This window comes from Malaya genurostris, chromosome 2 (genome assembly GCF_030247185.1).
Source record: "Malaya genurostris strain Urasoe2022 chromosome 2, Malgen_1.1, whole genome shotgun sequence".
NCBI lineage: Eukaryota > Metazoa > Arthropoda > Insecta > Diptera > Culicidae > Malaya > Malaya genurostris.
In genome coordinates this window covers 286,959,336-286,986,018 of record NC_080571.1, presented here as the reverse complement: position 1 = coordinate 286,986,018, position 26,683 = coordinate 286,959,336, and the positions used below count along the sequence as shown (strand labels likewise).

At 37.6% G+C, this 26,683-nt stretch overlaps 2 protein-coding genes across 4 annotated transcripts in view; one reads left to right on the top strand and one right to left on the bottom strand.

Moving 5' to 3' along the window:
• The window catches only part of LOC131430443 (alpha-N-acetylgalactosaminidase), a 184,069-nt gene extending 179,717 nt beyond the window's left edge, over nt 1–4,352 (top strand). The window contains exons 6-7 of the mRNA XM_058595446.1: nt 2,943–3,107; nt 3,166–4,352. Of these exons, the coding sequence (XP_058451429.1) occupies nt 2,943–3,107; nt 3,166–3,324 (324 nt within the window). The 3' untranslated portion in view covers nt 3,325–4,352. The remainder of the gene's footprint in view (nt 1–2,942; nt 3,108–3,165) is intronic.
• The window catches only part of LOC131430442 (6-phosphofructo-2-kinase/fructose-2,6-bisphosphatase 1-like), a 268,836-nt gene extending 242,943 nt beyond the window's left edge, over nt 1–25,893 (bottom strand). The window contains exons 1-2 of one of the 3 annotated variants that reach the window (XM_058595443.1): nt 25,367–25,893; nt 24,451–25,278 (exon numbers count right to left, since the gene is read on the bottom strand). In XM_058595443.1, coding sequence (XP_058451426.1) covers nt 24,451–24,544 — 94 coding nt within the window. In that variant the 5' untranslated portion in view covers nt 24,545–25,278; nt 25,367–25,893. Of the gene's footprint in view, nt 1–24,450 lie in introns of all 3 variants that reach the window. The other 2 variants (XM_058595442.1, XM_058595444.1) reach the window with 2 other exon arrangements.
• Nucleotides 25,894–26,683: the final 790 nt, after the last annotated feature.

Genomic DNA, 26,683 nt, shown 5'->3' with positions numbered 1-26,683 from the left:
ATCTTCTAGAGATGTTATTGAAAATATAAGAAACTAGCTGACCCGTCTAACTTCGTCTCGTCAGAAGAATTGTCAAAAAACTAAGTGGTCAACGTTTCTCTCCATTATTTTTCTGATTACTTAACCTACAATCAACAGAATTCGACACACATTCGCTTCAGCTCCAAAAGAAGAAACATCACCAAAGATTAATGTGAAAATATGAAATACTTCTGTTAAGCAAAAATTGAACAAATGCACAGATTTCTATTCTGAACAGTCCGTTTTATGGAATTACTCATACGTGAATGTTCACCCGACAGAACAAACTTTGAAGCAGTTTCTTATACACAAAAAATTTCTATTTTTGTGTTCGGATATAATTATTGGAGCAACCATCTGTAAAATATTATTTTTACTGAAAGATACGTAAAATTTATTCAACTCCTATGTAAAGGTTACGGTTATTTATTATTTACTGACACGGTCTGTGAATTCTGAAATGTCATTTCTTTAGACGAACTAAGTGAAAGTTCTACCAATATTCGGAAAATTAATAGAAAATAATGAAGAATTTCAGTAACCATCACTATACATTCAGCAGAAATACAGATCTGTCAAATAAAATATTTTTCGGACGTAAAAATTTGATAATTTCTAGATTTGCAGAGAAAAAATAGTGATGCGAATTGATTGCTTGCCAAAAATACATAATACTGATTCCTAGCGGTAACTTTTCATTTAGTGAATATACTCGAAAAACCTTTTACAACTTTTTATTTCAGCACTCTAAAAATATGATGGGTGATCCCATATTCTACCGAAAGATATTTGATCATTTTATTTGAATAAATTATTTCTGGAGAGCAAATGTAATTCAATTCATTCATCACACGCAAATAAATTAATTAATCGGATGGAAATATATTTTGAAAACTAAATTGCTCCTTCCTTTCCCAGATCTCTAATACAATTTACCAAAAAACAGTAATACTTTACGGGTTAAGAAATTTTGTGACAAGGGACGTGGACGAATTGAGTTCATCATCATTTAAAATTTCTGAAGTAATTTAACTTCGAAGTTCTGCGAAAAGTCTATCGACTGACGTGAAGCCGTCATCAGCTTAATTTTTCCCTAACGAAAGACATTGATGCAAAAATTTGCAACAAAACTGCACTCCTAACTGGCAACGAATTCGTGGTAATTTGTAATTCACTTAAGATTCAATAATGCGGAACAATGTCATCTTCCTCAATACAAGCTTTCAAAATTTTGAATTCTTTACTTTAAATCCATGTAACTTTTAGTTGACTTTACCATAACACTTGACCGAGGAATCAGTCAGGTCTCACCATCTGAATCGCTTCAATGGATAAATTAAAGAATATTTTTCTCAATTCAAAATAGAAAATAGTTTTTTTTTTCATCAAAATTAACGTTTTGCAAAAATTTCCAACACAAATAAGGAGTGTATCGAAAAGTAGTTAGCAACATTGATTATTGATTAAAAGCGAAAAAAACATATTTTGACATCAGTTTTCGATATATTGTAGAAAAATTACATTTTTATGCATTTCACTGATTATATTGAAGAAAATCCTAGTTTCTGTGAAACGCTCGCACTTTGGACTTGACATTCTTCATTAAATTCTGCACAGTTATTTTTGTGACTTTCCTGGTGGCACTTGTCCAGTTTTTTTTTAACTCCTGCATGTTTTGGGACACTGTACCTTCCTTCCGAAAGTGCCGCTTGACAATTGGCCAATACCTTTCAAATGGCCGAAGATCGGGGCAGTTCGGTGGGTTGATGTCATTTTCCACGAATTGTACATTATTTTTTGACAACCACTGTAGAACGGAGTTGGCGTAGTGGGCTGAAGCCAAATCCGGCCAGAGGAGAGGAGGAGCCTTATGCTTTCTGTACAGTGGCAGCATTCTCTTCTTCAAACATTCTGCCTCGTACACCTTGGCGTCAATTGTGCCCTTCGTGAAGAAAATCGATAAACCGCAAACCACAGGTACAAATTGCTTGCCAGAACAACACCTTCTGCCCAAACTTTTCCATCTCCACCGTGGTGTCAGCGTCGTCCAGGTCCTGGTACACCGATTTCGTATAATATTGCGGTCCGGGCAGCGCTCAAGAGTCTCCCTTGGCGTAGGTTTCGTCGTCTATTAGGATGCATCCGTCTTTATTCTGTAGAATCCGGTTATACAGTTTTCGCGCTCTTGTTTTGGCCTGAACTTACTGTACCAGGAACTTTTTCGGCACCTTTTGTTTCTTGTACGTTTTCAGGGAGTTCCGAACTTTGATCCGTTGAATCATCCCGATGCTGGTATTGAACTGCTGGGCCAAATCCCGCGTCGACACCGATGGGTTTTTCCTACACCACTTTTAAGTCCCGGTCGGGCTGGCTGGGACCCGTTTTCCTACCGGATCGGGGCAAATCCTTCATGGAAAGGGTCTTACCGAACTTCTCGATAATATTTTTGACACTGGTGTGGTGCACTTTCACCCGTTTTGCAATTTCGTTGTACGTGACACCACTTTCTGAGGATCAAGTGTGCAGAATTTTCTTTCGCGTTTCCGGATCAATTCGCCTCGTCATTGAAACGATAAACCGTACCGAAATCAATCGATTGCGCAGCTGTCATTGACATGTAAACAAACATGACACCGCAAAATACGCTGCAAAAAATTAAGCCATTTCAGAGTAATAACTGTTTGAATGTTGCTAACTACTTATCGATACACTCCTTAGTCTATTGTTGTGTTCGCTTTAAGGCATGTTAAAAAAGTTCAGAATGCACCAATCATCCAACTATATCGAGTTTCCGTGGAATTTAACGATCTACATTTATCTATTACCAAGAATATTTTTTTATATCGTTTATTTAGACCCGGCAGTCGGTTTCCGGGTGTCCCAAGAATATGACTACGCTAATCGCAATTTTCACCTTCCAGCACAAGGGAATCGAAATCTGGTCCCGTCCAATCACACCCATCTACCAGACATTCTACTCGTATGCCGTTGCATTCGTGAACCGACGAACGGACGGAACTCCATCGGATGTGGCTGTCACCCTACGTGAGCTGGGTCTTATCTCGCCCACCGGTTACAGAGTTGAGGTACTACAACAACCAAATGACATTTCTAGCAAACTGACAAACCGTTTTCATTTTTCAGGATCTGTACGAGGAAGTCGACTACGGAATACTGAGCCCGCAAACCAAAATCAAGGTCAAAGTGAACCCATCAGGGGTGGTGATTCTGCGTGCCGACGTTCAACCGGAGCGGTATTCCAAGAGACCTTATAATCCGATCTTCTACCGTTATCCCAACTAATCCTCCGAACCGACCCATCCATCATCAACCGATGCCCGACGTATGTGAACCACTTTTTCTTCCAGCAAACAAAAAAAAACAACAACTAGTATCTAAGTCTGATTAAAGTGCGTGTGATTCCATTCTGCATTTTGCAGAAACTTGCAAAACACCCCCAAAACTGACGGTACCAACTGATTGGACATACATAACAGATAGGATTGTGTAGATAGTCAGCGTTAGATAACACATAGTCGTAAAACAATTACAAATTGTATCTAAATTGAAGCAATTGTACAAACGATTGTGGCCTCGTTTAGAGGGCCAGCTACAACTTTACCCAGGAAATGGAATATCTTAGAAATCCCGTACCGAATAAAATTGAGATGTGCCAGCTCCGCCAGTACGCAATGAATTCCCTATGAACCTTCAACTCAGCAAAATGGACCAAAAAATCACGCACTGTAGGTGATTCCAGAAAAAAAGAATATTAAGAAAAAGTAGCGATTTTGTATTTAATCGTCGTATAACATATAGTAGAGTTAGAATGGATTGAATCTTTCCATTGCCTAAGGCAAGTGACTCGTAAGGAATTCATTAGGATGGTGATATTTATTATACAATGCACGAAGATTCGTTTCACATGAAACATGTGCTCGCAATGAGAATGATCAAATACAATAAACTTGAAAGCAACCATTGCTTATACCATGAATCCAATTTAATGCAATTCAAGACATACATTCCGAATCTGGGAATGAAACCAATATTCAGAACCATGCACAACCTTTCCTCGTTCGATGTTCATTGACGATGAAACCTAAACAGCAAAAAAACAAAACAAAAAACCACCTTAGCTAGCAGGGTTTGACTGTTGGTGACAAACTACGGAATAGCTACCGAAAAAAAAGAATGTTTGCCACACATAATAAACAAACGGCACAGGCAACACATGCACTCATGCCTGATAATGTAATTTATTTTTATCCTAGAACATAAGCGATATGAAATTAAATAAAGAAAACTGAGAAGAAAAATATTCCAAAAAACGGTTCGTTATCATTATTTACAAAAAAAAAATTGATGAATATTTTCAATAATTTCAAACTCAGCAGCATTTGATTACTTGTCATATAATCCCGAATCGAGTGAAATCCGGCCTCACTGAAAAAACGTATTCGAAATGAAATGTTCAGTATTTCTGCCCGCAGCTACAAATCTTCGGCCAGATCATATTTTTTTTCGAACTATGCTTAAATTAAAATAAACTTGAATTTGAAATTTGTTATTGGAACTGTGGACTCAAATTTAACATATAAAACTGTACGGTGTTGGGTGACGGTACGCCTATTCATCTTAGCTCCAGTAGTCATTTCAAATACTCAAACTCGATCCATTAGAAGAAGCGTTTGAGAATTGTTCGATACTGCTGTTGCGTGACTACAACAGCAGTATCGAACAATTCTCAATCTTTTTTCTGCGGTATGGAATCTTAGAGCCCAAGTGAAGACATTGTATTCGATTTTATCACAATTCGTTGATTGGACATCGAGTAATCCTCAAAATAGCATGGCGACAAACCAATCCATTTTCCTAGTCGCTTTGTCGCAGGTGGGTCTAGGAATCAACGGTGCAATAGTTCTCACAATTACCGAAGCTCAAAATTAGAACTTATTGGCTCAAGTGGCACGTTGCCGTGGTCAGGAAGGTTAGGTAAAATCTGACCACCGAGACATGGTACTATGAGTATTAAAAGCAAAATCTTGTGTAATATTCCTTACTTTCGTACACTTAAAAATCTACTTTACAAAAACTGAAGACAGATGTTTGGTTCTCCGAAAGCCTAGGATTTTATGTTAAAAGAAAAAATTTAGCATACGAGAGTCGATAGTAAAAATCAACGAATTTGCTACAGCTATAGAAGAGAAATTAACGGCAGGAAAGATGGTAAAATCAGAATGACCTTTCTACAAAAAGCCGCTACCGAAATATTCAAAGATAGAATTTAAAAACAAAATTTTCAAAGTATGTGTCGAAGAAAACACACGAAAATAAAAGCTGTTTATTGTGCAAAAAAATGTGTGTTGGAAATGAATTCGGCACTCCAAGGGTAATGTCAGAGACCTAACTTGATGACGTGAATACGAATAAAACTGGCAAGATTTTTCTACACATCCAAGTATCGCAGGTCGTACGTAACATACTAATTGATTGATTGGGTGAGTTTTGCAAACTTTCAATACGTCACTTGCATATTTGTAACGGTACAATTACAAGGAAGAAACACACGAGAGCAAACATTTACGGGGTTGTGTAGGGGACAGGACCGACTAAATAAAAAATGCAATGTTCAAATTCATTCATAAATTGAAAAATCCACAACAAATCGTTTTTAGCCATCTAAATCTAAGTTGGGAATTAGTATGACATTATTTTAAAAAACTTACTTCATTTCGCTTTCACATCTCATCCAAGTCAGTCGATATAACAAAACCGTTTACGTTCGGGACGGAAGAATCAAAGTACAGTATTGTGTAGTGAACAATAGAACGACCTCGAAATGAGTGAACCAAACGAACAAAAACCGACACGAAAGAATACAATTGTTGTTGACTTCAGACAGTGCAAAATTCGACCGTCGATACGAGAACTTAAAGGTTTGCTTAAGGAGCAAATGCATCTTGACATTAAACGTGTGCATTTACTTCAATGCAATAAGACAAATAATGTTATTTACATCCAGTTTTATAAAGAGTTGGATGCAATTCAATTCGCAAAAGACAATAATAATGTGCATTATGTGGAGCGCGAGAACATTAAATACAACATTCCAGTATATATGGAAGATAGTGCTATAGAAGTGCGTGTGCATGATCTTCCCTCAACCGTCACCGATTCTTATATTCGTAAAACTATGTCCCAATACGGAGAGATTCTCTCTATCGAAAAAGAAAAGTGGAAGAACTTTTTCCCCGGTATTCTAAATGGCGTACGTTTGTTACGCATACACTTGAAGAGACCTATACCTTCTTATGCGATTTTCGGTCAAGATACAAGAATTCCGTGCAAATCACTTGTTACCTATGACAATCAGATGGCCACATGTCAATAATGCCAAAAGGCTGTTCACTACGGTAATACGGTAAGCCATGTGATATACTGAACAAGGAGACAACCACACCAAAGGACAACGGTGCTTCCTTCACACCAACCCCGAACAACCCCAGCACACCTGTGTCAGCCAGTTATTTTTAGTGAATATCTTGCAATCCAGTTGTAATTCCATATAAAAAGTTTTTTTTTAAATATTATTCAGCTCTTTTATAAAATGATACATAGTTGGAATAAGCCGATTGAAGTATTGTCATCATGTCAAAGGTTTTGATCAGTAACAAAGAATTAATAATTTTGCAATGGGTGAGAAGAGAATTTTGGTTATAAATTAAATGGCTAAATTGACCGTCTTAAACAACATGCACAAATGTGTCTCCCTCATATTCGTCAATTTAACATATTCATGGTTTATAACCAAACTTAGCTAGTGTCTGTTTTACTAGCGAACAAAACAAACAGTTAGCATACTGCACTCCTCCACTGAAAATTTTTCGTGTTTCTTTGTGTCGGTTTTGCACGGTACGCTTTGTGCGATGATTCGTTCAATCCATGCAGTTGATACTTAGCATGCCTTGTTTGGGTAGTGAGTTTCACCTTAAAATTCATACAAAATATTTTAGAAAACTCTAATTTGAAGTTAGTTGTAGTTATTTCATACTACTGAAAATTTTATCATAAATTGTTGACCGTATTTCCGATGATATGTAGAAAAAACTATGTTGCTGCGTTGAAAACAACAAGAAATATCCGCGATTAAGTTCTACCCATTCTTGTACAGGGTAAATATTGAAAAGGCGCCCCAGTCGAAAGTATGAAAAGTCGACGACAAAAACAAACACTTTCTCGAGAATTCAAAAGTTTACCGAAATAATATATTTGTGAGTCCGAAATTTCTCTTTTGATGTTTGTCTTTTGAAAAAAATAGTACTTTATTATGCAAAAGATTGGATCCACTTAGATAATATGTGTTTTGACACCCTCCTAAATAAGCTTGAAGTCATTTCGCCGAAAGCCATTTCGCCGAAAGTCGTTTCTCTTGGATAATTGATGTGGCGCACCCACATAACCAAAGCCACGATGGCTTGGTGGCTCAAAACCGCCGAGGCGACACCATCTGAGTTGGCCGCCGACCCGTTCATTCAGTAAACGGAAAATACCACAAACATTTGCCTGGTAGATACACTTATGAAAATGCTTTGATGATTAGTAGCTAATAAAGTCAATAAGTTTTTTTGGGAACTCCGTTCTGAGGTGTATGGATCAATATTTATTTAAGAGTACAAGAATCAATCTTTATTCAACGCTCCCGGTGAACAACCAAAATGGTTAAAGCCGGGGTAAAATAAATTATATAAAAAAAATCTTGATTCAAGACGTACAATTGTAGGGCAACAAAGCGAACGTTAACGCTATCATCTTTCATTTGTCTTCATTTTAAATCAATTACAATTACGATATTTAGACAATTGCAGGATCCGACGAAATGGTATTCGGCAGTGGACCATTTGACGAAATGTCATTCGGTGAAATGACCCTTTCGGCGAAATGACCCTGAACCTTGAAAACAAATTGCACCCTTTATAATATCAAGCTTCCACGGTCAACAAAAATATTAAGAAAACATAGGGACGCCGATAAAACATTATACTAAAATTACGAAATTTGACTGAAAAAGTTCAATAAGTTGTTACTGAGCAACTAACTAGCATTAAAAATTATCTATTACGTAATGATTTGGTAAAATCTTGATTTAAAAAAGACGCTTCGTTAGCTTAGAAAAAAACAATTAAACAACAATTTCGAAAATACCATTACTTATCAGCAACAAATTGTTCAATGCCTCCCGATTCGTTTTAGGTTTTTTAGTGAGTAATGCCACAATAACTATGAAAGTTTTTTCTACGCAACAAATATGGAACCTCAGCAACTAATTAAAAACTAATAATTCATTGCGTCTCAAATCGCTTGAAACTTGTTTAGAAAAGGTGATACGCAAAGTTCATGTGAATTATGCAAAGCAGTAGTGGAAAAAAATCAAAAACACTGCCAACCCGGGCGGGACTTTAGCTACAAATTCAAAACCTCCGTAACTAATTAGCAACAAATTACTCACAGGGTTTCGATTTGTTTATTATTAATTGTTATCGCACATATTCCCTACTAAAGGCTATTCCAGAAAGTATAGACGCAACCAAAAACCGCTGCCATTTCGATATGGTTCAGAATATGTCAATTTTTATGGCTGCGTCCTGTTGTTTATACTCTTCTCTAACCACTTGTGCAGTTGTTTATTCGTTTTCATTAGTTTGTTTCGAAATGCGTGGACTTTCAGCAGAACAACGTCGAAAAATTGTGTACAAATGGTGCACAGAACGTGGACTGTCACTGAAAAAGATAGCAGAAATGGAAGGAGTAAGTGAAAAAGCCGTGTGAAATGCAATCAGGAAGTTCGGTGAGGACAACACCTTTGAGGATAAACCCAAAAAGGGGCGAAAAAAGGTCCTGCTAACCCTCAGTTGGATAAACGTATACTGAAGGCGTTCGAGCAAAAGAAGGAGGTTTCAGTTCGGGATGTGGCCAAAAAAGTGGGCAATTCGAAGTCAAATGTTCTTCGTGCTAAAGAACGTTTGAATCTTCGAACCCATAAGAAGCAGAAACAACCAAAACGTAGTCCGAAACAAGAAGCATCGATCAGGCCGAGGGTTCGAAAGCTGTACAATACGATTCTTGCTGGAAATTTGAACTGCATAATCATGGACGACGAAACCTACGTGAAACTCGATTACAACTCCTTGCCGGGGCCACAATATTATACGGTGCGAGAAGAGCAAGTATTAAACCAGTCCGAGACATCGATTGAAGTCGAAAAATTTGGTAAGATAGCTACGGTCTGGCAAGCAATTTGTAGCTGCGGTAAGATTTCGAAACCCTTCATCACCACTGCTTCAATGAACAACGAAATATACATCAAGGAATGTTTACAAAAACAACTTCTACCCATGATTCGAAGCCACAAGGATCCTGTTGTCTTCTGGCGAGATCTTGCTTCTTGCCACTACTCGAAATCAACGGTAGAATGGTATACTACCAAAAATGTCACTTTCGTCCCAAAAGACATGAATCCACCAAATTGTTCACAACTTCGACCAATTGAGGAATTTTGGGCATTAACGAAGGCACATCTTAGGAAACATGTCTCGGCAGCCGAAACCATTCAACAGTTCGAAAAAGTACGGGTGTGTAATGTCAGAGACATAACTGGATGTCGTGAATACGAATAAAACTGACACGATTTCTTTACACTTTCAAATTCGATTTGATAGTTGATCGATTGTGTGAATTGTGAAACTTTCACCCTTTTCGCTACTAAAATTTTAAACGATTTTGACGTCGATTATCTCATTTCAGATTTTCATATTTCATTGAAAGATACTATCAAGATGCTTTTAGAAGGACCAAATTGCGGAAATCTCTAAACGGGCAAAATTCCGATTCTTGAAATGAGCCAAACGAGTCATGAGTTGGGGAAAATAATATATTTTCATGTTATGATAATTCACCATGATTAAAATTTCTCGGATCATGATCCATTCGGACTGATTTCTATGAAATTTTAACATATCGCACTTGAAGTTGTTTGGTATAACTTCAGGCATGTTTCTGGTACGATGGTAATTTTTGCAACATAAATTCAGGCGTTATGTGTGATTTTTGCAACGATGGTCATTTTTGCAATATAAATTCAGTGAAAAGCACGACGAATTTCTCTTAAAATGAAAATATTCTGTTTTTGAAAAACGAAACAAATTAATCAAAGTGGTTGAACAAAATATTTTTTATTCTTTGAATTAGGTAAAAGTAATTTTCCAAACTGAATTTATGGCCTTTTTAATTGGTTACACTTCGAGTGCCGGACCCTGTATTCACGACAAAAGATTGGAAAAAAGTATCAAAACTTGTCGCCAAGAAGTCTGTACGGAATTTAATGAGAAACGTTTGCAAGAAGATGCGCCAGCTGTCTACAATGGCTAAGTAGCCATTGTTGAGAATAATATTCTGTTGTTGTAGTCTAATATTATCAGTATATCGAATAAAATTTGAATATCTAACATTTGTGAATTATTTACAGCGAAATCAAAGTGCGTCCATACTTTCAGGGACAGTCTTTAATGTTAGAATCGGTGTGGTTATCAGTACAATAAAACTTCATTTCAATCGTACATTATTAGATGAAAATGAAATTTATGACCGTTGACTGTCAGCATATCCCTTCTCATTCATTTTACTCTTGTTGCCGAAGCTCCCAGAATTCATCGTCAATTGAATAACCATACCTAGTCACATGAAGTTATGCTTGCTCCGTTTGTAGTGCCAAGTTGCCTACCTGTTTCATTGTCTTCACTGTGGGTAGTGAGCAACTGCGAATGAATAGGCATAAACATCAGCTCGATAACATAAAACTCTCTCAGACTCAGAATCACCAGCAAGTTAAAATCGATAATTTCGACTGTTTGAAATGTATTGAGATATGTTTTGAAATTTAAAAAATGAAAACTGAAAGAGGGTACAACTAGATTATGTTTATTTTGAAATTGATATTTCAGTTATCATGACTGGTTTACCTGTCATCCATTATCTTGAACCAATTCGAATATTTACATGAACCTCACTTGAAGTCCGCTCTCTCATTCAATTGTAAAAGTTATTGTGTTACTTCAAGGGGAGACAAACTGACGGTGGTTAAACCGAGTTTCGGTAGAAAGAGTAACGGATGAAAGACGGAATGATGCCCATTCGGTGCGACAGCGAAGGTTGTGTATTAGAATGTGAAGTGTACTGCAAGTAGAATGAAGATTTACAGTACTAGTGATTATACACATCGAAATGTCGACTACAAATATCTGATGGATTGTTTTGTCCATGCTGCATTCGATAAAGTACCGTTGATAGCCAATTTTGTCAACAGCAAAGGGTGTGACAGTAAATCAAATATTAAAAATCGCTGCAAGAATATTCGGCTATTTCGAAGCGTGGGTAGATTGATGAGAGGACAGCGTTGTTCATAGAGTGATAGTTATAAACGATTTTGCCAAGGAAGTTGTCGAAGAGCATACCTGATGAAAATCTTTTGCTCTCGTTTGATACGATCTAAGTGTGAATAGAGTAGCACAGTGCCCAAACAGTAACTCCTTATTCGAGAATGCCACGAACCACAGCGATGTACAGCGACAATTAGAGATTTTTCAATGTTCAATCGCCCATACCGTTATACTTCTTTCGATATCCATTTGTAGAGCACAACAGAGTTGTGTTGTGATAAACCTTCAAATCACCCAGATATACGACTTTATAAAATGTAAGTCTGTCTACCAACGATGTCGTTGATGAAAAGTACAAACAGAAAAGGTCCGAGATGACTTCCTTGGGGAACGCAAGATGTAATGATGAAACTTACTGAAAACTAGGACCCGAGTGCCTTACAGATGCACTATGATTTGAAAGGTATAAAAAAATCCATTTGATTAACCAGTCGGAGAAGCTCCTTCTTTTTCTCAAGCTTATTTAGAAGTGATGCTTTCCTAACATCGAAGAACTCAAAAAAAAGTGAGCAGCAAATTCAAATCCACTGTAACTAACTAGCGACAAATTGTTCAAATATTTGCGTTATTACTGGAGAAACGTGCTTAGTTAAAATCATGTTCATCGAACAGTTCTTCATGTACTTTCAAGTAACAAAAAAGTTCAACTGATTCTTTTTAGTGAATACGTCTAACTTTACTATGGGGCGCCTTTTTAAAATTCGCCCAGTAAAAGAACGAAACAACATAATTCTTTCTCCATGCTATCCGAAATATTATCATAAATTTCTGATAGACATTTCAACATAAAGACTGTCCTAGAAAGTATGGATGCACATTGATTTCGCTGTAAATAATTCACAAGTGTTAGATATTCAAATTTTATTCGATATACTGATAATATTAGACTACAACAACAGAATATTATTCTCAACATTTGCTACTTAGCCATTGTAGACTAGCTGGCGCACCTTGTTGCGAACATTCCTCATTAAATTCCGTACAGACTTCTTGGCGACAAGTTTTAACACTTTTTTCCAATCTCTTTCTAACTGTTGAATGGTTTTGGCTGCCGAGACATGTTTCCTAAGATGTGCCTTCGTTAATGCCCAAAATTCCTCAATTGGTCGAAGTTGTGGGCAATTTGGTGGATTCATGTCTTTTGGGACGAAAGTGACATTTTTGGTAGTATACCATTCTACCGTTGATTTCGAGTAGTGGCAAGAAGCAAGATCTCGCCAGAGGACAACAGGATCCTTGTGGCTTCGAATCATGGGTAGAAGTCGTTTTTGTAAACATTCCTTGATGTATATTTCGCTGTTCATTGACGCAGTGGTGATGAAGGGTTTCGAAATCTTACCGCAGCTACAAATTGCTTGCCAGACCATAGCTTTCGTACCAAATTTTTCGACTTCAATCGATGTCTCGGACTGGTTTAACACTTGCCCTTCTCGCACCGTATAATATTGTGGTCCCGGCTAGGATTTGTAATCGAGTTTCACGTAGGTTTCGTCGTTCATGATTATCAAATTTCCAACAAGAATCGTATTGTACAGCTTTCGAACCCTCGGCTTGATCGATGCTTCTTGTTTCGGAATACGTTTTGGTTGTTTCTGCTTCTTATAGGTTCGAAGATTCAAACGTTCTTTAGCACGAAGAACGTTTGACTAAAAAGTGCCCACTTTTTTGGCCACATCTCGAACTGAAACCTCATTCTTTCGCTCGAACGCCTTCAGTATACGTTTATCCAACTGAGGGTTAGCAGGACCTTTTTTTCACCCCTTTTTCGGTTTATCCTCAAAGGTGTTATCCTCACCGAACTTCCTGATTGCATTTCGCACGGCTTTTTCACTTCCTCCTTCCCTTTTTGCTATCTTTCTCAGTGACAGTCCGCGTTCTGTGCACCATTTGTACACAATTTTTCGACGTTGTCCTGCTGAAAGTCCACGCATTTCGAAACAAACTAATGAAAACTAATAAACAGCTGCACAAGTGGTTAGAGAAGAGTGTAAACAACAGGACGCAGCCATAAAAATTGACAGATTCTGAACCATTGCGAAATGGCAGCAGTTTTTGGTTGCGTCCATACTTTCTGGGACAGCCTATATGTGTCATTTTACACGCTTTTTACATTAATTAGGAATCGAGAAACTCACAGACTAAACATACATTCAAACGATTGATGATCGTACAGATTGAAATCAACACATCTGGTAATATTCCAAACGAGAGATTTTTTTTCATGGCACCATCTCCGGATGATAATCAGTACTGATAATCAATTGACAATCATTTTATTCAAAAGCATTATCAATGTTTACGCAAAATAAATTTACTTCGACCATAAGCTTTTGGTCATTAGCTTCAGCCCGTGCCATATTCATTACTCAAATGAACTAATTAATTTTCGAATGTAGAGACAGATGTCTAATCAGATAATGAGAACAATAATGGCGAATAGAAAATTGCAGAGAAAGAGAATCATCCACTCATAATTTTTTCCCGGAATATTACAGCTCCTGATTCGAAACCTTGATCAATTGATAAACAATGAGAGCAGTCACAGATTGAAGGTTGAAGCTAGCCCATAATTAAAATGTTTATTTCACGGCTTGGTTGTTACTTGCAAGCAATAACAAAGGCAGTTACTGCCTTGCAAACTAGGTTCACGATTGTGGGGGTGATTCCATAGTTCATAAGTGACTGTTTTCAACAAGAACCCATGAGTTCCGGATAGGTCAGAATGTTTACCTTTTAAATAAGTATTACAACACAATGTAATACGAATAACATACTAGGTCTTGGACCAATAAAAAGGCGGTTTACTGTCTCGCTTCCAGAATTTTAACGGTGCATTTATACTAAAGATTGACCTATTTGCGACAAACGTTTTCTACCACACAAATAAATAACGCGGAACAAATGAGAGCAAAAAATTAATTTGCGACGTACAGAATTTTGATATCGATTACTTCATTTCCAAATTGCAAATTTCAGTTAAAGAAACTATCAATATGTTGTACGGTATTTATTTCTGGCATTGAAAAAGGCCGTATTGTGGAATTCTCAACTATATTAAACACTATTCGGAACATTTTTATCGAACCCGAAGCAGTTAAATGCTGAATTTTTTTGCACTCGTTTGATGCAAATTTCGCACTGCAAAAAGTGCACAAAGCTAATAAAATCAAAATGACAATGATAGTTGGAAGTATTAGGAAAGAAATGTTGCTTCTGTACGTAAAAGAATACATGACATGAAATTAGAAGCCCTATTTTCGGCCGAAGTAGCTCTTAACCTACTAGTTATTTGAGTTTTACTTCATAAAATAATTTATTTTTTGGGTTGTGTGACAAAATTGGCGAAAAAGTATCGTCCAGAAAAAGGATTCGAACCTATAACCAAGCAGGCTATGGTATACGTGAGAACACATTTCAGAAAGCAACCCGATTAAATAGTGCTGAACACGTGCATGATACTTTGTATATGTCGGTTTAAGTTCATATTGTATCACTGCTTGCTGGCTGACATCTTTTCATAAATCTTACTCTTACTATTGGAATAAACTCATTTTTATACTTTCCGAAAGATACGGGCTTTTTTTAACGAACCGAAAGTTCTATAACCACTTACTAAAATTATGATAATAAATGTCGAATTTTATTTCATGCTTGTTCAATTTCAAGTAGCAAGTTGTTACTTTCGCATGGTTTACTTGCAATTTCTAAGTTAGAAGTAATGTGGCATGTTTGAGTCATTTCCATGAAACATTTCCGTGCTATGCTGGGTTATTTCGTTTCCAAAAATCTAATAACTAATAACTAAGTGATATCTAGATCAAGATTCTGGTCCTGAACACTGGATTCGAATACTGAACTATCGAACTGGATTCTTGAAAGAGATTCTTTATCCGAATATGGAGTCTGAACTTGTAGCAGAATTCAGTGCTTATATTCGGAACATGGATCTGGATTCTAGACATGGAGTTAGATTATGAATCTGAACTCCTAACTGACAGAGACCTTAACCTACATTCTGAACCAGGATTCTGCGCCTGTATTCTGTTTGCCGAACTTCTGACAGAGTTTCCGAAACTAATCTTTGAACCTATTTTGCACTTGGACTGTGAGCCTCGATTGGATTCTGGACCTGAGTTCTCTAGGATTCCTCAATTCTAAACTTGAAACTAAATTGTTGACAGAGATTTGAAACCTAGACCAGAATTCTGAACAATGACCCTGGATTTGGATATCCGACAAGGTTTCTGGATCTGAACAATGAATCTGGACATGGTTTTGAACCAGAATTCCGACAGAGATTCTGAACCTGAGGCAGAAATCTACACTTGGATACTGAGCATGGATTTGGATTCTAGACCTGAACCTGATTTTTTTGGCTTGAACTCCCGATGGAGGTTTTGGGTCTAAATCTGGAGCTGGATTCAGGACTCCGAACAAGATTTCTACTCAAAATTGATTTCTACTCAAATTTGACAGAGATACTGGGAATGCACCAGAATCGTGAACCTGGAACTTGATCCAGATTGGATACTGAACCTGAAGCTGGATTCAGAAACATTTCTCTGGACTTGGACTATGTCCCAAAATTTTGAGGCTTGATTATGGACCTGGTTTCTGGATCTGAGTTCTGGACCTGCATTCTGACCTTGGATCCTGATTCTGTATTCTGAAACTGATACAGAATTGATTGATAGTTTGATTCTGAATCTGAACCTGGATTCTGTACATGGATTCTAAGCCAAGATCTGAATTCCAAACCAGGATTCGGTACTATAATTGGAACTCAGAACCTGGACCTGAATTGGCTAACTTGACCTAACCTCTGAGCATGAATTTGCGATCTGAGTGCAGAATCTGAATTCTGAATCTAAAATCGGAACTTCGATTCCTGGCCGGATTTCTTAGTCTGGATCTGAATTCTGGGACGGGATGCTAGACCTCAATTCTGGGTCTATGGAAATGAATTCTGAAATTGAACTCAGATTCTGAACCAAAATTATTGACAGAGATTTTTTACCTGAACCTGAATTCTGCATCTGGATCCTGGAATTTAATTTTCAACCTGGACTTGGACTTTGGTTCTGGGCCGGAACTCTGACCCCGGATCAGCTCCTGACAGACTTTTTGAACCTGAAACTAGATCCTGAACCTTGACTCTTCACCTGAATTCTGTACTTGAGTTTTGAACCTAGTTTCAGAACATGGACCTGGATTCTTGAGCGAAAATCGGGATCCGAATTCCAGGCCTGCATTTTGGACCTGCGTAATAGACCTAAACTCCGTGTGTTTTGGAGATGAGTTCTGATCCCAGGTCTAGATTCTGCGTCTAAATTCCTGACAAAAATTTTGGATCGGAACCTAAATTCTGAGCCAGAAGCAGATTTTTGGACCAAAATTTCGAATATGAATCTGAAATCTGGATCTAACCTCCGGATTCTAAACAAGATTTTGGATTCGAATTCTGAAAATCATTCTGAACATCTTGATTTTGAACCAGAACCTGATTTTTTTTCTGTATTTTGTATGAATTGAATTTGTAAAATAACATCACTTAAATTTTCATCTTCTTACTTTCGTTTTCTTTCTCACAAATCTCACAAGGATTGAGTGATGCACTAATCACATGCAACTGATTGATTGGAATGGAATTGTTTTTCGCAATGATATAAACCCACAAGTCTATATAAACTTGTCATGAATACATTTTACTCAGGGCCTTGGTCAGAAATTTTTTTTAAGTATCGAAGCCCACTATTTGCGACTCATTGCCCCCCTGTTAAAAGTTTCAGTTTACTACCCACTGAAAATGAGTTAATGCCCACTAGTGGGCTGTAGGGACCAGTTTGGGAATCACTGCGTATAGACTATGCTACTAGCCACACTCGCTTGTGGTCTCAAATGGTTATTCGGGATGAGTATTTAATTGCTCTTAGAGACCTAACGCTCAAATGCAGTTTTACTTTCAAAACATACAGTGTGAGACATCTTTGTCGTCAGTAATGGTAGTCTGATTATTTGGAACGACAACTAGATGAACTCATAGTTTGTTAAACGGACGATTCTCTGTTGGATGGTCGTGCTGATGTCTACTGTCGTGAAATGAGGCAAGAGCAGTCTCATTCACTTGGTAGATACTGTACTGTGTTCCAAGCAGAAATCTACGCGATTCTGTGTGGAATACAATCGGCACCTCAGCAGAGAATCTGTGGTAAGCGAATTTATTTTTGTTCCGACAGTCAGGCAGCTTTAAAAGCACTCAGTTGAAATGATTCACGGTCGAATCTAGTGATCGCATGTCGAACTCAAATTGAAGACCTTAGCATCTCAAATGCTGTTTACTTCTTTAAGTACCTAGCCATTGTGGTATTACTGGAAATGAATGGTCTGATGAGTTGCTTTACCACTGTCTAGTTGGATAAAGAACAAAATTCGTTCTTGGGCTGCATCCAAAACATACTTGCGTGCAAATCTGACAAAAGCATTTTTACCAGATTTAAACCTGAAAATGTCGAAAAGTCTACTGCATTTTTTCAAGCATCAGTGCAGTCATAGCTCTGCATGGGGAACTAAAATTGAAAGATATTCTATCGTTTCTCACTCAATGTGGTAAGGAGCTATAGTCAGAAGGTTTCATCGTTCTTCCTGGAGTGAATGGTCCTTTCCGTTTCTACCTTGAAAGGTTTTAGCCGACTGCTTGGCATTCCTCATGGGATACCGAGTTTGCTACTGCTCATAAGTATTGCGAATCATTGGAAATTTTATTAAATATGTATTTTAACACATACAGATTGTTCAGCATCCTTTCGGGGACGGCGGAACGATTTGTTTCTTTTTGTTTGCCTTCCCATCTCTACCATTACAGAATTCTTTTCCATGTTCTTTTCAATCCACCTTTTCCATCAGGAGAATTATATGATGCCATGGAGAATTATATGAAGCCATATGAAGCCATGGGGGGGGTGGTTGGGGAGTTTAGGGTCTAACGCTTTTGAAAAATCATTTATCATTTTCTTTCTATTTTCTTAACAGATCGGCTGAAAAGTTCGTATCGTTTCTATGAGAGGGCGCCACTAGAATTAAATTCATACCATTTTCAGTTAGTACCAACCTTCAAAAGATACGTGTATAAATTTGACAGCTGTCTGATTATTAGTTTGTGAGATATTGCATTTTGAGTGAAGCTACTTTTGTTATTGTGAAAAAAATGGAAAAAAAGAAATTTCGTGTGTTGATGAAACACTACTTTTTGATGAAAAAAAGTGCCGCCGATACCAAAAAATGGCTTGATGAGTGTTATCCAGACTCTGCACCGGGCGAAGCAACAATTCGTAAATGGTTTGCAAAATTCCGTACTGGTCATATGAGCACCGAAGACGATGAACGCAGTGGACGTCCAAAAGAGGCTGTTACCGATGAAAACGTGAAAAAAATCCACAAAATGATTTTCAATGACCGTAAAGTGAAGTTGATCGAGATAGCTGACACCCTAAAGATATCAAACGAACGTGTTGGACATATTATTCACGAATATTTGGATATGAGAAACCTTTGTGCAAAATGGGTGCCGCGTGAGCTCTCAATCGATCAAAAACAACAACGAATTGATGATTCTGAGCAGTGTTTGGAGCTGTTATATCGAAATAATTCCGATTTTTTTCGTCGATATATATATAACAATGGACGAAACATGGCTCCATCACTTCACTCCGGAGTCCAATCGACAGTCCGCTGAGTTTTGGGATTCGCATGGTATAATTTTCATCGACTACGTTGAAAAGGGATAAACCATCAACAGTGACTATTATATAGCGTTATTAGAGCGTTTGAAGGACGAAATTTAAAAAAAACGGCCTCATTTGAAGAAGAAAAAAGTTTTGTTTCATCAAGACAATGCACCGTGTCACAAGTCGATGAAAACCATGCTGAAATTGAACGAATTGGGCTTCGAATTGCTCCCTCATCCACCGTATTCTCCAGATTTGGCCCCCAGTGACTTTTTCCTGTAGTAGGACAAATCGTACTACAAAAATGGTATCGAAAAGTTGGAAGATCGCTATAATCGCTGTATCGCCTCTGATGGCAATTATGTTGAATAATAAAAAAGAATTTTGACAAAAAAAAAATGTGTGTTACTGAATTTTTCAAGCCTTTTGGAACGAAACTCTGGAAGTTATGGACTTTTATCTATGGCTATTCCATTCTTAGAAGAAGCAAGAGCTCGGTGCACAGGCCCAAGATTTCTACTTCGATTAACTTCAAAACTTGAAATGTTTCGTTTTGATCAATTATAAAAGAAAAAATATGATTTTTTGAAAATGTTAGACCCTACGGGCTCCCTGGAGTAATTATTTGTTTCCATTGATTTTATAGACAAGAACCTTTAAACGCGTTTTCCTCGAAATCAGGTTTTGAAAGTCCGTGTCCATCGTCATTCAAAAACTACTGCACCAATTTTCTTCAAATTTTGCAAACACTTTCTACATATAAAAAACCAGACCCCAACGTTTTCCTTTTCGTTGTTTATTACTTTGGGGAGGTTTAACAGCTATAAAATGGCGGATTTTTCGTGAAAAATCGTAGTTTTCACTTTGAACAACCACCAAAAATTTTAAAAATTAAAAAAAATCAAACAGAAACGTTGGGGTCTAGAAAAACTTCTACTCTAACTATGCTGCGATCGATTGTTCACTTCTGATTAGTCTTTTTTTCCATGAAAAAATTACAAAAAGTTGTTTGAATGATGCTTTTTATCATGCAATTTATTTTGTTTAACTTTCTGGAAAAAAAATTCACAAAAATCATGATTTTTTTCATCGTTTAGACCCTAACACCCTCCCCCCACCCCCCCTTAATATTAAAATTTTTTGTGACTCGGAATAATATATGAAACCGTTCAAAAACTATAGTATGTCGTATTAAGGAATTGAGGAATACTTCTCAATAGAGGGGACTACTAGTCCCCGGTTTCCGCTTCCGAAAGCACCGATAATAATGTACAAAACCTCCGAAAACGGAACTCACTTCGAAAGGTTGAACCGATTTTCACGAATCATAATTTAAATTAAAACTCTTATTGTCTTAAAAGATACTGTGCAATTTCATCCAGATCCGACTTCCGGATCCGAAATTATAGGGCGATGAATGTAAAAATCGTCATTCAAAATGACGAAGCAAAACTGGTACGCGGTGATACGTGCGGCTTTGCTCCATTCGCATCGTGCTTTGTTCAATTTCTTATAGCGTGCAGGGTTGCCGAATTTGAATCTATATTTTTCTGGTGAAAAATAAGTAAATTTGTAAATCTTTTATTCAATTTGTACCTACTAGTTCGTGTTATTACAAAATCATGATAACAATGCTTGTCTATGAAAGTATACTTATTGTCTTTCTCATATAGAAAGTCTATGCAATCACTTGAAAAATTGACTTGTGAAAATTTGCCCGATCATTGCCTATATCATTCGACACAGTTCATCGACCTGAGAAATATGTGTGTGAGTACGTTTAAAATAATGTTACTTATAAAATAAAAAATCTCGTAGTCCCATATGTTGCTATTGCATTTCGTCATACTTTCATAGGGTAAAGTGTGTTTAAAATTGCACACCGTCATTTAGACGATACGAAAAAGGGTAAAATTCTTCTAGATTTAGCTCAAAACTGATTCAATTTGTAGGCTATATTAGTTACTTACTAAACGAACCGATTTCGGCTATACTGGTTCCAAGCTTCCGGTTCCAGAAGTACCGGAAATAGTGGTCAAAATCTCTAAAACGAGACTCACTCAAATTTCTCCACAAACTTAGGTTCAAATAAAAATTCCTATAGTCTCATCCCGACCAGATGGTAATAACAGAATTATAACAACTGAAGTAATTTATTTCAGAAATAGTTTTGAAATATTTTTGGCTGGTGAGCTGTTAAAATAACAAAACTCATAACAAAATAGACTCTAACGGGAACAAAATCGTTACAGATTTTGAAACGTTTGTATCACAGTTATTATTGAATTTGATATAACTACAGAGGTCTGAAAGCAGAAATTTATAACAATAGTTGTAATAAACTAGATAGCGAATTTAACACAGAAAAACTATATCACAGCTAACTTTCAGCATCGTTTCAATTCAAAATTGTTGAATGATTTTTTAATTAAATGAATAATTTATTTAGTGATCTCATTTTTTCTTTTAGTTTTTTGAAATTCTGATCATTGTATTTCGATATAAAGCAACGGAAAAACTATTTTTTTCAATTAACGAACTTTATCATGAGTCTTGCAAATGAAAATAAAACATAATAACTGATTTTGTTATTATATTGTTATCATAAGCTTTAACTTTCAACTGTTTTCATTTGTTAAATATCTCAAAATAACACAAATTGTTATACATATAAACTGTTGATGTGCTTGTGTTATGATTTTGTTATGTGCATCTGATCGGGATAGGTTGCTGTTTAATTTTATCCGGGTCCGACTTCCGGTTCCAGAACTATAGGGTAAAGAGTTTCAATTATTACGAGCGACGATGCAAAAAAAGGGTAAAATTCTTCTAGAGTTGACTGAAAACTGATGCAATTTGTAGGTTATATTAGTTACTTACTAAACGAACCGACTTCGACTATACTAAAACAACATTCACTCAATTTTCTCAGAGATGATTTGATCGATTTCCACAAACTTGGGCTCAAATAAAAGTCTCATATGTTGCTGTATAGTTTCATCAGAATTCTACTTCCGGTTCCAAATCTATAGGGTAAAGTGTGTTTAATCATTTAGTGAGACGATGCAAAATGAGGAAAAATTCTCATTAACTTACAAATGAAAAGGTTATGTTAATTCATACCCAAAGAATGTTTCTCATTTTATTCAAGATTGAAAAAAAATTTCTGGGCAGAATCTTCTAGTGATATTTTTGGAAATATAAGTAATATGAGGAAGGCATCATTACACCACTAGCTGGATTGAAAAAGGTTTCTGTATATGAAATGACTAAAGAATGTCCCAGAAAGTATGGACACACTTTGATTTCGCTGTAAATAATTCACAAGTGTTAGATATTCAAATTCTATTCGTTATACTGATAATATTAGACTACAACAGCAGAATATTATTCTCAACATTTGCTGCTTAGCCATTGTAGACTAGCTGGCGCACCTTCTTGCGAACGTTCCTCATTAAATTCCGTACAGACTTCTTGGCGACAAGTTTTGACACTTTTTTCCAATCCTTTTCGAACTGTTGAATGGTTTTGGCTGCCGAGACATGTTTCCTAAGATGTGCCTTCGTTAATGCCCAACATTCCTCAATTGGTCGAAGTTGTGGGCAATTTGGTGGATTCATGTCTTTTGGGACGAAAGTGACATTTTTGGTAGTATACCATTCTACCGTTGATTTCGAGTGGTGGCAAGAAGCAAGATCTCGCCAGAAGCCAACAGGATCCTTGTGGTTTCAAATCATGGGTAGAAGTCGTTTTTGTAAACATTTGATGTATATTTCGCTGTTCATTGAAGCAGTGGTGATGAAGGGTTTCGAAATCTTACCACAGCTACAAATTGCTTGCCAGACCATAGCTTTCTTACCAAATTTTTCGACTTCAATCGATGTCTCGGACTGGTTTAACACTTGCCCTTCTCGCACCGTATAATATTGTGGTCCCGGCAAGGATTTGTAATCGAGTTCCACGTAGGTTTCATCGTCCATGATTATGCAGTTCAAATTATCAGCAAGAATCGTACAGCTTTCGAACCCTCGGCCTGATCAATGCTTCTTGTTTCGGACTACATTTTGGTTGTTTCTGCTTCTTATAGGTTCGATTATTCAAAAGTTCTTTAGCACGAAGAACATTTGACTTCGAAATGCCCACTTTTTTGGCCACACCCCGAACTGAAACCTCCTTCTTTTGCTCGAACGCCTTCAGTATACGTTTATCCAACTGAGGGTTAGCAGGACCTTTTTCTCGACTCGTTTTCGGTTTATCCTCAAAGGTGTTATCCTCACTTAACTTCCTGATTGCATTTCGCACGGCTTTTTCACTTCCTCCTTCCCTTTTTGCTACCTTTCTCAGTGACAGTCCGCGTTCTGTGCACCATTTGTACACAATTTTTCGACGTTGTTCTGCTAAAAGTACACGCATTTCGAAACAAACTAATGAAAACGAATAAACAACTGCACAAGTGGTTAGAGAAGAGTGTAAACAACAGGACGCAGCCATAAAAATTGACAGATTCTGAACTATTGCGAAATGGCAGCGGTTTTTGGTTGCGTCCATACTTTCTGGTACAGTCTTTAACGGAGCTGAGATTAATCGGGGTACCGTTAACCTATATATTAAGTTACATACACTCCGAACAAAGTACGAATAACATCCGTACACGAGTACGTTTCCAGAGTTACATATATATGTATACAATTCCGGAAAAATAAATCATAAACTCAACTCTTTTCAATTGTTGATTTTTCCCCAAACAAAATTACTGCCGGAAGCGAAAAGCATTTGAGGCGGCAACCCTACAACGTTGTTTGACAACACTTAGTATCAGAGTATCGAAGGACTACTTTGATCTCACGTAACATTAGAAAACAATAGTTCACGTAAAAACCGCAACCGATTTAGCTTGTAAACTCAGTTTACGCCTTCACTATAAACTATAATTCGCCATAGAATTTCCAAGCTAGTTTACGTCGTTATAATTCCCCCATATTACACTGCTTAGCATTCTGGCCTTTCATGTCCGATTCTATGTCAGTAAGCAATTTACACACTAACATTCAATCATAAAGTAGGTCAAGTTTACAGCGAATCCCATTTTGCCACACGTGATGACGCGTTACGGGGTTTCGTTGCACTCGGTGCTGCTACTAGATTTTTCCTGCCACTTCCTTCGAGGTTAATTAGCAAACCAACAACAAAAAAATAAATCCGAAACTTACGACTGCTGTAGTAACTAGCATCCGGGCATCGATTCAGGAGATCGGCCGCAACCTGGGCCGTCTTGGGATCGTTAGTAGTCGCGATGGGAGCCATCACCAACCGCCTCTCCACAGAACTGCGTTTGTCAGCTGTTTGTTACTGCACTTGTTACACAATTGCTCTCCACCTAAACTGATGCCACTGGTGGGGATTTATCGATTTTTTGCCGTGAACCAGTTTCCAAGGAAAATGCACTGAATTAATGGAAAGTGCACGGAACAAAACGTAGTTTCTTCGATTGATGATTCTTATTGGATTTCCGAATCCTGACAACAAATGCTAGGCACAGTCGGTTGTTATGAAGCGATTTTTGTAACTCCGTTCACCATCCAGAGAGAGACGATTTGAATAAAAGATTTCCCAACACTTTTTCGACTACATTCACTGTATCAATAGGAAAATCGAAACACTTGTAGCGGTAGTACTTCAACTGATAGAAAAATAGCGAACTTGTAATTCTCCAGAACGGCACGCGTGGTGCACTTCTCGGACTGCACTTGCACTTTGAGCGCGTAGCTGTCGTAGCAAAACAATAACACTCCGCGACACTGACGTTGACCAAACCAACCTATACTTGATGACCGTGACGCGGGTTGTTCAACTCGCACTCTCCTTTCTACGACAGTTTGCCGGAATCGGACTCGACTGATTATCGTGTGTATTAGAACCACTCCTGATCGAATCCTAGACACTATGCGGATTAGTGAATATGATGTACCTACTATCAGGGGTAATTTGTCACAGGAAATTTCCACTACGCCACAAACGGATGCTAGTCCTTCAAACAACTAAATCAAAACAAAACAAAAAAAAATTGTAACAAGCCGAACACAGCAAGCGCCAACTGAGATTGTCACAAACCAATACAACACGTACCGTTATCTGGAGATGCAGGAGTAGTAGTAGTAGTAATAATACTAGGTACTAAAAATGATGGCCGAACGTTGGATCTGTAGGTCGTGGCCTGCTCTGATTAACAAAAAAAATAGCACTCCTTACATAAAACTAACGTTATGCCACGGAAATCTCGACTCACTGCTCGTCGTCACGTTTTCACTGAAATGATTGGATGAGGTGTGCTCGATCAACTTCTTCACATCCGTCATTCCATGAGCTATTGCACGACTCCTACCATTCCGTATTCCAGATTGGTCAGTTTGCACAATATTCTGCTGAGCCAGTTTAGCAACTGTTGATAACACACGAATCCAAATAGTTCGAAACCGTTGAGTCCTTCAACTTTCTCGATCGGTACTTCTCATGTAAGCAATAAGATCACCGTACGCCACCTTGTGTGGACAAACCGCTAGCTACAAATGGTAAAAAAAGGAGCCGTTGTCTTGTGAGGACACACAACGTTACAGTGATGCGGCAACTAAAAATAATTCCTTACCGCCAGGCAGCAGCGATGTGAGTGAGTGAGTAGTGATGGTGGACTAGATCACGGTTTGACTCGTCGCACATCTGGCATTCGGTAGTCGCACGGTCAAGAAGTGAAATAGTAACGATAGTGTGAACGTTGGCACTGTCAGTGTCGTAGCCGGTGGGGAGGGTACAAATTTGCCCTGTTAAATCATTTGGAGTTTGGATTCTGAAGTAGAACCGGAAAGACCGAAACGCTCGATAGTGGAATGGGACCAAACTTGGATTACAAGACCAGTTAAGCAGAATTTCTCATCTACAATTAGGGTAACGTTATCCCCATTCATTTCAGCTCCAGTAGTCAACTCATTTACGAACACCATGAGTTAGAGTGAGCTCTACTGTCTTTGTTGGATTGAGATTGGATTTCCTTCGAGTATTGCTTCTTAGAACCAACGCAAAGATATTGTATTCGATTTAATCACAATTCGTTTAACGACGGTCTATTAATCGACAAAAGATTCAAACAGTTTATGATCCGATTCGCATTATAAAGGATGATTTTTCTTGCTGTTTTTTTTTTGGCAACACTGTTTTTGACGGATCACGCGTGAATCGTGTTTTGTGTCATTGTCAAGCTTGTCCAGTTTGGTATATAATTCAATAATGAATAAGCGCTGGTAAAGTTGTAATTGTGCTCAGCGACAAAGCTTATTTCTGGTTGAACGGATTGCCACATCTGGAGTGAAGACCAGCCAGAAGCATTGCAAGAGCTATCAATGCATCCCAAAAAAGTCACTGTTTGGTGTGGATTATGGGTCGGTGGCATTA